The sequence below is a fragment of the Symphodus melops genome (genome assembly GCF_947650265.1).
Source record: "Symphodus melops genome assembly, chromosome: 3".
NCBI lineage: Eukaryota > Metazoa > Chordata > Actinopteri > Labriformes > Labridae > Symphodus > Symphodus melops.
Window position 1 is genome coordinate 26,790,590 of NC_136693.1, and position 12,607 is coordinate 26,803,196.

The window sequence follows — 12,607 nt, forward strand, 5'->3', positions numbered from 1 at the left end:
TATGTTTTCTCCCTCTCTATTATATGTTTTGTACTTTTATTTTGTTTGTTGTTGTATGATTGTATTAGCCATATTTTGAATAAATTGTTTAGAAACATAATCAAGCAACATAGTTACACACTAAGTGGAACCATAATTAAGTATAATAAAATAAGTTTTCACAGATGTCTTTTTAATGGTGTTGTACTTTAGAAAGCAGTTTGTTAGCATAGAAACTGTGCATGCTTTAAAAAGTAAAGAAAATTATTTAAAACAGCTTTCCAAGAATTCAATATTTTATGGACATCTTCAACCATCTTGGTTGACACCATAGTTTAAATAATATTAGTATTTACAGTCTATGGCTGATCCAACTACTACTCAGGCATACTTGGTGACAGGGTGGAGGAGAAATGCATAGTGTCTTAAGTTTTAAATAAGAAATTCATAATGTTTTCCGAAACTAAATAGCCTACATGTAATATTTATCTTGACGCTGGTTTCTTTGATGAGCCCTCCCACCATTATTTTGAAATCGAAATGCCATTTCCGACATCAACACGGTTATAACCACGCCAGCACACACTTTTAAATAGTATAAACTGAGGCGACAATAGATGACCAAAGAAAGGGTTTTTATACAGTTATTGATTAACAAGAACAAACAATGTTCTCTAAAAATGACAAATACTCTATACGTGGACAAAGACATTATTTTGATCAATTTCCATGTTGAAGACTTTTTTTATTCAATATGCTGCTCAATTCATCAGACAAAACAAAAAGGCACAAAGTCTTGTCTCTTGGTGTAGACTTGGTCATACAATGGCTCCTATATCCAATGTCCAATGAAATCAAATAATTTATGTGATACTGACTTTATAGGTTATATGCTACATTCCTCTATCAGAAGATTTACCTTCTCGCCTTAAAAGGGACGCTACAAGCCAGATAATGAATTTCTACCGCCCTCTAGTGTCTGATGAAGAGAATTACATAAACCATTTCATGTTTTAAATACGTCACTTGGGGGCACCAGTCAGCCTGTATATGATCTGTACATTCCCCCCACTCTGAAAAGAGTGGTTGAATTTCTGTATTCTAAGGCTCTCTGCTCTTCTGGTGATAGTAATTTAGTTAATTAAGATTAATTAATGAAGTTTAGCCTAAGACTTAGTGTGAATTGGTAAAATTATTGGTAAAAATATATACACAATATAGTGATAAACACTGGCACCAGAAATTAATGTCATAATTTCTAAAAAGGATTGAAACAAGAGTGTATTTTTTTAAAGACTAATTTGTATTGTAAGTCCATAAAGAAGACATCATAAAACACTTAAAACACTAGGGTTACAGTCAGAAATAATATGTTGGGCAGCATAAAGTCTGAAATGTTTGTTTAGTATTTTTCTTTTTTCTTTTTTTTTTCTTTTTTTTTTTAGAAATTTGTGAATTTGATGAGTAATAACTTGAAAGGTTCTTTTGAGGATATGAAAGTTTTGACTTTGATCCTGACTATTGTGTTGGTACTTTATCATTCAACATTGTGCAACTTGCAATGGTAAATGGACTTGAGCTTCTATGGTGCTTTTTATAGTCTTCTGACAAGTCACACTACTGACTACCGACTACCTCTCACCCATACACACACTGACGGTAGCAGTTGCTCCGTAAAGGGACTATCGAAGGTAACTAATCCCATTCATACACATTCACATGCTGCCAACAAAGCAACAGGAGCAACTTGGGGTTTTGTCTTTCCCTTGGACACATCGAACATGCTGCTTCAGGAGCTAGGGATCGAACCCCTGACCTTCTGGTTGAGAGATGACCGACTCCGAGCCACAGCCGTAAAGGGTACACTGTAATGTTATGAGTAATAATGTATTGAGTAGTAACTGTTACATACAGACACATGTTTTTTCAGAGGGGTTTAGAATAATCTGCAGTGTTGTCTGTAGTGTGAAGTGATTTATGCAGCTCTTTTCTCCACATCCCTGTATTTCATCTTGTTGTCACCCTATCAATACACTCTGACTTTAACCCTGCAGGACAGTGTGGAGGTGTGACATGCACTAAGGCCTGCAGATAGTGTGTCTCATGTGGGAGGGGCGAGTCTGGCTCTAGACTGGATGCCCTTCAAAAAGCTCTCCCTCTGACACCCTCGGCCCCACTCAGCCAGGATAGTCGAGCACAGCGGAGCACAGCAAGCCCCCCCAAGACATCATGGCATTCACACAGGACCCCAACTTCCAAAAACTGCAGGATTGGTACACAGCCCACGCCCTGAACCTAAACCTGAGGCATATGTTCGAGGCTGACAAGGAGAGATTTAACAAGCTCAGGTAGGCATCCTATTTAAATCAACATTATAAAGTAAAAACACAAAATAAACAGCATCACTGGACAAATGCAAATACTTCACCTGTAAAAAAAATCTGTTGTATAACTTGTGTGATTGTTCAGATTATTTAATCATTGGCAGCCAAATGTCAGTCCCCAACTTTATTACATAATGTTGAGAGCCAGAAGTCTAACCTTCCCTGAATAATACAGCTGTACTGCTCTGGATAATTTAGTCACCATGGTTTACTCTTGTAGTTGATGGTTTTTTTTGTTTTTGTTTATTCAGTTTATCACTGAAAACAGAGGATGGAGACATTCTTCTGGATTATTCCAAGAATCTCATCACTGATGAAGTCATGAAGATGTTGGTTGATCTGGTAAATATTTTTTTCTCATAGTAGCCCTTCTAATTAAAAAACAAAAAAAAGATGTAGGTTGGTAAATTTAAAATCACAACTGTCCATGTTACAAGCTGCAAGTGGGTTTCCATTCATCCAATACAGGCATCATGAATAGAACACAAATGCCCTTTATAATATATCATTTAATCTATAAATTCTATTGAGTGGTGGGACTTGCAGATAATGTGATTGGTCACCACCATGACTTCATAACTGACATGTACATCGTTGATAATACCTGCTGCTCATGTGAACACTTATTGTCTTTTCAGGGTAAGTCCAGAGGTATTGAAGCTGCCAGAGAGAAGATGTTCAAAGGAGACAAGATAAACTTCACTGAGGTGCGTATTGTTGACCACAGATAAGCTCCTACTCGATCTGCAGCAGTTTGTACCTCGAGACATTTATCCCACTGATTTGAAACTGGAACAGCCACTGAAGCTGCTTTTATGTGTCACAGGACTCTGTACACATGCTTCCTTCTCCTTTCTTTTTTAAATGTAAAAATCAAGTTAATTTTGAAAATTAAAGAAATGACAACCATGACCAGCTTCATTTGAAACCGTATCAGCAGAAAATAGTAAACACATCCGTCGTGTAAAAGTGTGTTTTTGCTCTCTGTGACGTAATATGCAGGGTCGTGCTGTGCTCCATGTGGCTCTGAGGAACCGCTCCAACACTCCCATCATGGTAGAGGGCAAGGATGTGATGCCAGACGTCAACAAAGTTCTTGAGAAGATGAAGGGCTTCTGTCATGTGAGGGAGACCTGTCAAAATGAAACATCTTTGTGGCACTCTCGAATTTCAAAGCTACACTTTCACATTTGCTCATTAAGCTTTCAGTCTTTTGAAGACGTTTATGGTTAATATTGACAATGATCTTGCAGAGAGTTCGCAGTGGTGAGTGGAAAGGCTTCACAGGAAAGGCCATCACAGATGTTGTCAATATTGGCATTGGAGGATCTGACCTTGTAAGTGCACAATTCAAAATGTTAGCTCCTTCTGCTTTATTCTTAACAAACACGTGATCCTAGCAACACAGCCCTCGGACTTGGAACTTGAATTAATTTGCATTGCAGGGCCCCCTGATGGTGACTGAGGCCTTGAAGCCTTATTCAAAGGATGGACCGCGTGTGTGGTTTGTGTCAAATATTGATGGAACACACATTGCCAAAACCCTGGCCCAGCTCAACGCTGAGACAACCCTCTTCATCATTGCATCCAAGGTAGCTGCTTTCAATTCAATTAAAAAAAAACGTTATTTCTCCCTGGGGAGCAAAGCAGAACTTCTTCACTGCGCCAGATTACTATCTTCATCTTATTTATATTCATGTGTACACAGCCAGTCGGTACACAGTCCTTCACATGAATAAATAAAGTTTACCCTCAGGCAAATGAATCTGGTCGTACTGGACATTATGAGCTTGTCTTTACAGACAGTTAAGTGAATGTTATGTCAGCCATTTCAAATCAGACTTCCAGCCTTATGAAACATGATTCACAAAGAGAAGAAACTAGATTAAAGTGTTACTAAATACAGCATAGTGTTAATGTTGTAATATATAAGATTTAAATTGACAATAAGCAGAAAATATTTTGGTCCATGGCCATACCTGTGACTGTCAAGTCCCGATCAGCGCAGCAACCTGGGTTGAGATGTAGCATTTGCTTATGTACCTCATTTTCCAAAAATGGTCATTCTGGTAGAAAAAAATGAGATGAAATCATTCAAATGCAGAACTCTAAGAGGTTCACAAATCATCTGGTGATATCACAGTGGCTCCATCCTTCCATACAGTCGTTGTTTTGTTGATTATACTTACCTGGTTATGTATCCTCCATTTAAAGACATTTACTACCCAAGAGACCATAACCAACGCTGAGTCGGCCAAAGAATGGTTCCTTGGACATGCCAAAGATGTGAGTCTGTAACATCATAACATAGCGTCAATGTTTTGTAACTTGCTGAATGATATCCTGCAGTCACATCCTCTCTATGTTTAAACAGAAAGCTGCTGTTGCCAAACACTTTGTTGCACTCTCCACAAACGGGGTAGGTGCTGAAATATTTGTAAGATCATTTGTTCTTTCTCTGTCCAGATATCTGTATCAAAGCGTGCTGTTTTCTCTGTCTCCCCTCTCAGCCCAAAGTGAAGGACTTCGGCATCGACACAGAGAACATGTTTGAATTCTGGGATGTGAGTGATCTTAGAGCCTTGAATCGGACTGTGTTCGGTCGGTCCTCGTGCACAGACTGTGGATAAAGGGGGCCGTAGGCAGCGGCTAAGAATAAACTAGACTTTTGACCTGTGAAGTAGGTGGGTCGGACGCTCTTGCCAGCAGCTGCTGGGTAATCAGAAGCCCCTCTCTTCAGACTCAGTTATTATTGGTAGCGACCTTCTCTCTTGCAGAGGTTACTGTAAAGGCTGGGTCTCACCAAAGGTCAGCGAGCTGCATTTAGTTACATTGTTGATATTTAAAGGGTAAAGAGCTATAATATGGCTTTTATGTTACAGAAGAAATGGCGGCAAGTGTTGTACACTGATTATATAGCTGGAGATACAGTAAATATTTAGCAAGACAGGGTAGAAACTTGAACAAATTGCAAAATACTTTTTTCTGTGTGTAGAGGCAGTATAACACAACATGTGTGCCAGGGTTAAATACATGAATTATTTGCAAATATGTAAACTTGTTTATTCTTTCAATGAAACACAGTTTTCATTAAGCCATGGACATATTTAATGAAGTCTATTTTATTTTGGGGGGTTTTTCTCTTTAAGTGGGTTGGCGGTCGTTTCTCTCTGTGGTCTGCTATTGGGATGTCCATCGCCCTTCACATTGGTAAGTACCATGAACATTTCTCTTTTTATAAGTATTTCCTTTTTACTGCAACATGAAATTGGTTATCTAAAGCCACTCTATTGTGAATTTGAAAAATGTACACCTTTCACTGATGTTATAATGCATAAAAAGACTTTGAGTCCAGTCTACAGTCATGCTAGCAGCTTCATGGGGTTGTAGCCACGGCAGTGCTTTGAGCTAAACGCAAACATCTCCTTAAATCATGGTGATAAGAGCTTTTAACCCTGATGGCCAGGCATCCGATGTATGATTACAGATGAGTTATCCTCATTTGTGCATCATATAGGTAAATGTTACCCATTTACCTACATTTCCTGTCTAAACGATACAGTATCCCCTTTCTAGACAATTTATATACATCTGAGTTGCCTATGTTGGCCCCAAAACCAATTTAAAGGGATACTTCACCCATTTACACGAAGCTGTGTATCATTAGAAACATGGTAGTAGTGTTGAGTGGTCGTGAATCCAGCCCTCATTTTGCCTTGAGACGAGAAAAATGTGTTTTTCTTTGCTTGAAAGTTTTCTTCATGTGATGCAAAAAGTGTCATATTGCATATTGCAAAAAAGCCTGCTATGAGCCCGTAACAAGTTGAAGCCCAGATAATGTAATTGCTTTCAAGAATGCCATCCTTTGCTAATCAGCCATAAATGCAAGTGTCGCCGAGACTGATGGTCTATCAGGGTGCAGGTTTTTCCAATGCTAGACAATATACAACACAGAAATGTAGATTAGATTGTGGCACTAGAAAAATGTGTTAAAGTTTATTGCAATCCCTCCTGAGGGGAACAGAAACAAATGCACAAATTGCCATTGCAATCGGTCAAAGCTGATCCACAGTTTCGACACTGACACCCACACTATGATACCCAAAGACATTAAAATGAACCTCTTAACCACAGACCTCCAACCGGTCTGCCCACACAACGCCACAGGAACAGAAAATCTTTACGCTTTGTCTTAATATCACGATCAGGAACAGAGACTCAAACGCTCGACTCAGGGTAGGCAAAAAACAGTTCCTTTAATCAGGCTGGGTTCAGTACACAGGTAGTCAGACAGTTCAGGCAGAGGTACAAAGACAGCAGGCAGAATCAGGGTCAAAAACGAGCAAGGTCAGGATCAGAATTCAGATTATATAAGTGCTGGTTCCGCTGCTAAACTAACAAGACGAACTGGCACAGAATGAGGGGAAGACAGACATTAAATACTGAACAGGGGGTGGAGTTAAGACACAGGTGAGACACATCAGGTAATCAGCAGGCTGAGACACAATGGGGGAAGGGCATGCAGCCAACAGACCTGGAACGAGAGACAGGGTAAGTGACAGAGTAAAACACAAGCACTGGACATGATACAAGAGGGAAACAGAAATAAACAGACAACTTAACCCGGGGATGTGACACTTAAGTGAAGAAACAGGACTCTGGCTTGCTGAAACAGTCTGAATAAACAGGGTGTACATTTATTTTCCAGTCAGTCACATATGCTCTCTCTGCCAGGCTTCGACAACTTTGAAAAGCTTCTTTCCGGAGCTCACTGGATGGTATGCGCGTCTCCAACATCTTCATTTCTTCACCTCTGAAGTGTAGAAAAACATTTCATATCATATTCACACACAGAATACATAAAAGCGACTGAACATATGACTCTCCACTGCAGGATAACCATTTCCGCACAGCACCTCTGGATAAAAACGCTCCCGTCCTGCTGGCCTTGCTGGGCATCTGGTACATCAACTTCTTCCACGCTGAGACCCACGCCATGCTGCCATACGACCAGTATATGCACCGCTTTACCGCTTACTTCCAACAGGTCTGCCCCAACAATTCAGCAGGCCTTATTAGAAAAACAGAGAGAAAACCAATTTGTTTAAAAGATTATTTTTAAATGTTGAATTGATTGGTTTTGCATTCATATGAGCAAAATAAAAAACAATGTCTGTGACTGTTTTCCACACACACATCAGAAAGAATAAACCTTTTAAAGTCAAAATTAAATAAAATAAAATGTTTATGTTTAAGGGTGACATGGAGTCAAATGGAAAGTACATCACTAACCATGGAGCCCGTGTAAACTATCACACTGGGCCAATAGTGTGGGGAGAGCCAGGAACCAATGGACAGCACGCCTTCTACCAGCTCATCCACCAAGGTCACACCATTGAACACAATCATTTCATTCAGTCAAGTCAAAAATAACCTTTACAGGGAGTAATGCTACTGTAGATAGTTAGCCTCATTGCAGGAGTTTTAAGGAGTTATGTGACCACTGAATTATTCCTCTGCTGGGAGTCAGGACTTCTCTATGTGCCTGGCTGTAATTGGCCAGAATTGGTCTCAGTTTTTTTGGGGGGGGATTAAAAGAGACATCGTGCCAAGAGCAAAATAGGAATTTTATTTTGCTGATGTTCTTTTAAGTTTTATTTGTCAACTGTTAAATAGAAATTTCAATTAAGGGATTTGTATTGGTTGATTAATTGTCTGTTTGATTGATTGATAAAACATTATTGATTAACTTTATATATGAATAAACTTACCTTCCTCTACGTTTGTACTGACAGTTTGACTGTGTGCCACTCAGGAACCCGCATGGTGCCTTCAGACTTCCTGATTCCAGCTCAGTCACAGCATCCAATCAGAGACAGCCTGCACCACAAGGTATCACTGAGGGGAAGAATGTCTTCAAAACATTGTGGATAATATTTGCATGTGTTGCTGTCTGTGGAAGAAAATAACCAACGATGATTGGTTTTTCCCTTGTTGCTGAGAAATGTGTTTCATTAATTATTAGTTAAACACAGATTGATGAAGACCTTCATTTTTAAATTGTTGTTCTTGTTTTAAAGTATGATATCACATTGGTCTGAACCTTTTGCAGAAAGAGTTAATTAAAAAAAGACTTTTTAGACTTAAACAGGTTCAGCTGAAAAAGCTTGAGCCCTGCTAGTTTGGTGCCATGTTCTACTGGAAAAGGAAATCAGCCTCTCCTTAAAGCTTGTCAGCAGACGAAAGCATGCAGTACTCTAAAATCTCCTGGTAGACGGCTGCTTTGACGCTGGACTTGGACACAGTGGATCAACACAGCAGATAACATGACATCTCAAATCACTGACAGTGGAAACTTCACTCTGGACTTCTGAACCCTGATAGTGGCCTTCAGCTCGTCTGATTTATTGAGTCTGGTGTCTGTCATCTTCTACTTGACAATACCCTTGAGGTTCACTATGGGGTTCATTTCAGAAGTGAAAATAAACTTTTTCATGATAATTACATTTTTTTAGCTGCGCAACTGTACATAAACAGCATAATTCAAAGTCAATAATATAAAAAACATAAAGGATGCAAAAAAAGTAGTAACAGTAACTTAAGGCTTGCAACATCTTCGTGTGTGTATGTGTGTGTGTGTGTGTGTCTGTGTGTGTTTGTGTGTGTGTGTGTCTGTGTGTCTGTCTGTTTGTGTGGCTGGCTGTAGATTCTGTTGGCTAACTTCCTGGCCCAGACAGAGGCTCTGATGAAGGGGAAGACCACAGAGGAGGCCAGGAAGGAGCTGGCAGCCAGCGGCCTCAGTGGAGAAGCTCTGGAAAAAATCCTGCCACACAAAGTGAGTTTTCAACTTATTACAAAAAGCTGAATCTGAGAAGAGGCAGTCATCTTGTTGAACACCTACAAAGTGAATCTTGGCATGAGGAAGTGCTTACAGCAGACTACAGTCTGCAAACACAAGAGGTAGCGCCCCCTAGCTGTCATAAAATACACACACACACACACACACACACACACACACACACACACACACACACACACACACACACACAGACTGTAGTACCCAGACTTTATTAAGTGTCTGCACAAAGTGTTCTGTTTGATAATAAATGTCTCCGTCTTTATTTCAGGTATTCCAAGGAAACAGGCCAACCAACTCAATCATCTTCAAGAAACTGACCCCATACACACTGGGAGCACTTATAGGTGAGAACAGACCATGTTTCTCCTGCTTAAAGTGAGAATATAAAGAGACAGATGTGAATGTGTGTATTGATATATGGTGCAGAGCTGTCATTGTTCGCAGGTTTGGAGTTTAAATTAGTTTATTTGGATCTTTTTTAGAATGATGAAAATAGTAGTCAATATTAAAGGCAAAATAAAAACACTTTGTGTAATCAGACCATCTGATGATCTGTAAGTGTTACAATTTTGGAATAAAAGCATCAAATCAAACAGATGAAATCAGACAGAGTTTAAAACAAGAGCTTTAAACAACATCTAAGAGCAGTGGTTCAAGAGAAGTCCACAGTCTGTGGGACCCTCAGGTGGTCAGGCAGATCATCCCGTCGTAGTGGGGCAGCAGAATGAAAGGCTCAGAGATCAGATCTTTGTCCGGGGGCGTTTGGAGGTGGAGGGTGTCGACAGGTATGGAGGAGCATCGATGCATTGATGTGTGAGGGATGAAATAGTGTATTAGATCCTTAGTGAGAAGTGAAGTGTCGTGAGTGCAGGATGAGCAAAAAGTCAACACCCTTGATTTAAATACACATTTATTGTGATAAAAGATTTTATAGTAAAATCCTGAAAGAATAACTACTGTGTCTGTGGAAGTTTTTATGTTTTCAAGGAAGGACTTTTACTTTTACTCACTATTTTTTTTTTGGCCGTATTGCTGCTTTTTCTTAAGTCAAAGATATAAATATATAAATGCTTTTTACAATCTGCAGTCCGTCTATGTCTCTCTGAGTTGTACTAAGCTACAACACTAACAAATCAGGTGTATGACTATAAATAAGACTGTGAGATTTAACTGTATCTTTAGATGTACATGACGAGACAGCAGAAACGCAGATGATTCAGCCTTTGGGAATAAATGGATTGGGATTTTAGATTCAGTGAAAAAAAGGCACATGGGCACATAGAAACAGTTTGTTTGCTCTTTGAACTCCAAACCCAGAGAACCGGTTTTATTGTTCACAGCTCCTCCGTATTACCTCTGAAATATGACATGTCTAGACAAACCATTGTTTGTCCTTTTTTTAAATGCAGATTAATAATGCATTTGTGTTGTTTCACAGCGATGTATGAGCACAAGATCTTCATCCAGGGTGTGATGTGGGAGATCAACAGCTTTGACCAATGGGGGTGAGACAGTTTTTACTTTAGATACACATATGGTTGAAAATAGCTTTTATTCCACACCTGCAGGGATAGTGACATACAATCACTGATCGGTCATGATTTGGATAACAATCCATTAAACCCCTTTTTTTTTTTTTAAATTCTAGTGCAATCTCAAAATTTTCCAATACTACTAAAAATATCAGACTGACCTTGGATGTAATTTTTTGTGAAGCCATAAAAACTGTTGGGTTTAAAAATGTCACACTGCATTTAGAGACATAGAGAGTGGACGTTATACAAGACGATTTTTTCCATAAATATGGAGAAAATCCAACGCTGAGGTGCAAAGCAGTGTAGAGGAGACGTGGTTGAACTCCCTTAGCATACTTAAAATATCTGAAAAATAACCACAAAATGCATTGATCCCTTTTTTTTCATCTATCATGGTAGTTCTTTATCCTCATTATGTAAAAAAAAAAAGTTCAAACTCAGTGTTTAATGTGCATTAAATCGTCAATGTGTTTTTAAAGCCTGTTTTATATCCCTCTTCTTCTTGTGCTCCCCTTGCTTCCCGTGGTGTTATCAGAGTGGAGCTGGGCAAACAGCTTGCAAAGAAGATTGAGCCTGAGCTCAAGGACACCGCAGAGGTCAACTCCCATGACTCCTCCACCAATGGACTCATGAACTTCCTCAAGAAGAACTTTGCCTGAGTCAACTCTCCAAACCCCCATCCCTTCTTACCCTGACCACTTCCACTTTGTTATCCACCTAACCAGCTGCTGTAGGCTGCGTGTGCAGGAGACGGACTGAAGCACTCTGTATGTTTGTATACTCTCATTATGAATATCATGAATGTCATCTTTTATATGCGTTTGTTTGTTCACTACTGTGAGAGGAAAGCTCTTTTTGTATTGGCGTGTTGTGGAAGGCAGAATGAAACATGCTCCCTCTGTCTCCTCAGTGTTACAATGAGTGTAATTTGTGGATTAAAATATCTTTAAAAAGCCGGTTTCAGCCTCGTTTACATATTCTCTAATGAAAAACAGAAGCAGCAGCTCTTCATTTGCCTATTTACAAAACGTTTCCTTGTTTAGACAACTCGTCACTAGATGGCAACAGAGTTCCAGATTCATATTCTGGGAGTGAAGCAGCCACCAAGTTAACTATAATTTATTCAGAGAAACAAGAGGTCAACAGTCAGCCCATCTGCACAATTCCTCCAAACAAATCCCCAGACGTCATCGCTTCCATTTAAAAAGAAAAACAAACAGCAGCACTAAAAATCATCTGGACGGCATCCTTGATCCTCCCTGTCATTAAATGTGATTACATTATATCTCATTTTCCTAATGTTTCATGTGGTGTGCTAACATTTGCCTGTAAAGATATCCTATAAAAATAAAAGGAAATTTAACAACATTACAAGACGGAAACATCTGAAACAACAAAAAATAAGATTTGAATTTATAACAAAGCACAAGATAAACTTGTCTATGTTTCGTTCTCGTTACTCTAACTGCTGGACAGGATTATTGAGTGTGTATGAGGACAAACAGAAAGAAAAATCCCAGACCCCGAGACACTGCTGGGTTTTCAATGCTGTTGCCAGGCAACAATACTTTACTTCAAAATCGAACTTCTCCTTTTTATCTGCAGCTCTGAGATAGAGACGAAAGAGAGTTTGACTGAGGATAGAAACCCCTCCTCTTTTGTTTTTCAGAAAATCATTAACAGCATCTCTCCAGTATCTACATGACAAAACAAAACATTGTTGTACTCAACATGTTCGGCTTATTGCAAGCGAATTTGTCACCCTATTTCCAATGCTTTTAGATTTATGAATGAAAGTCATCAGTAGAGCCCTGAAAGCTGAGTCACACATGTACTGCTGAAAAGTGACT

The 12,607-nt window shown here is 39.3% G+C and overlaps 1 protein-coding gene across 1 annotated transcript; it reads left to right on the plus strand.

Annotated features, from left to right (window-relative positions):
- Positions 1–2,135: 2,135 nt before the first annotated feature.
- Positions 2,136–11,710, plus strand: gpib (glucose-6-phosphate isomerase b). The gene is made up of 18 exons (XM_079338712.1): positions 2,136–2,327; positions 2,615–2,705; positions 3,002–3,070; positions 3,366–3,485; positions 3,617–3,700; positions 3,809–3,955; positions 4,578–4,649; positions 4,738–4,782; positions 4,874–4,927; positions 5,513–5,573; positions 7,098–7,141; positions 7,258–7,410; positions 7,620–7,749; positions 8,179–8,255; positions 9,070–9,198; positions 9,491–9,566; positions 10,661–10,727; positions 11,293–11,710. Exons 1-18 carry the CDS (start codon positions 2,209–2,211, stop codon positions 11,414–11,416), a joined length of 1,662 nt encoding a protein of 553 aa, XP_079194838.1. The 5' UTR covers positions 2,136–2,208; the 3' UTR covers positions 11,417–11,710.
- Positions 11,711–12,607: the final 897 nt, after the last annotated feature.

What these genes read in the sequence shown, in the direction of transcription:
- gpib (XM_079338712.1), top strand. Translation starts at nt 2,209, where the DNA reads ATGGCATTCACACAGGACCCCAACTTCCAAAAACTGCAGGATTGGTAC. An exon ending in ACAAGATAAACTTCACTGAG is followed by an intron (nt 3,071 to 3,365) that starts GTGCGTATTGTT and finishes CGTAATATGCAG; the next exon opens with GGTCGTGCTGTGCTCCATGT. An exon ending in AGATGAAGGGCTTCTGTCAT is followed by an intron (nt 3,486 to 3,616) that starts GTGAGGGAGACC and finishes ATGATCTTGCAG; the next exon opens with AGAGTTCGCAGTGGTGAGTG.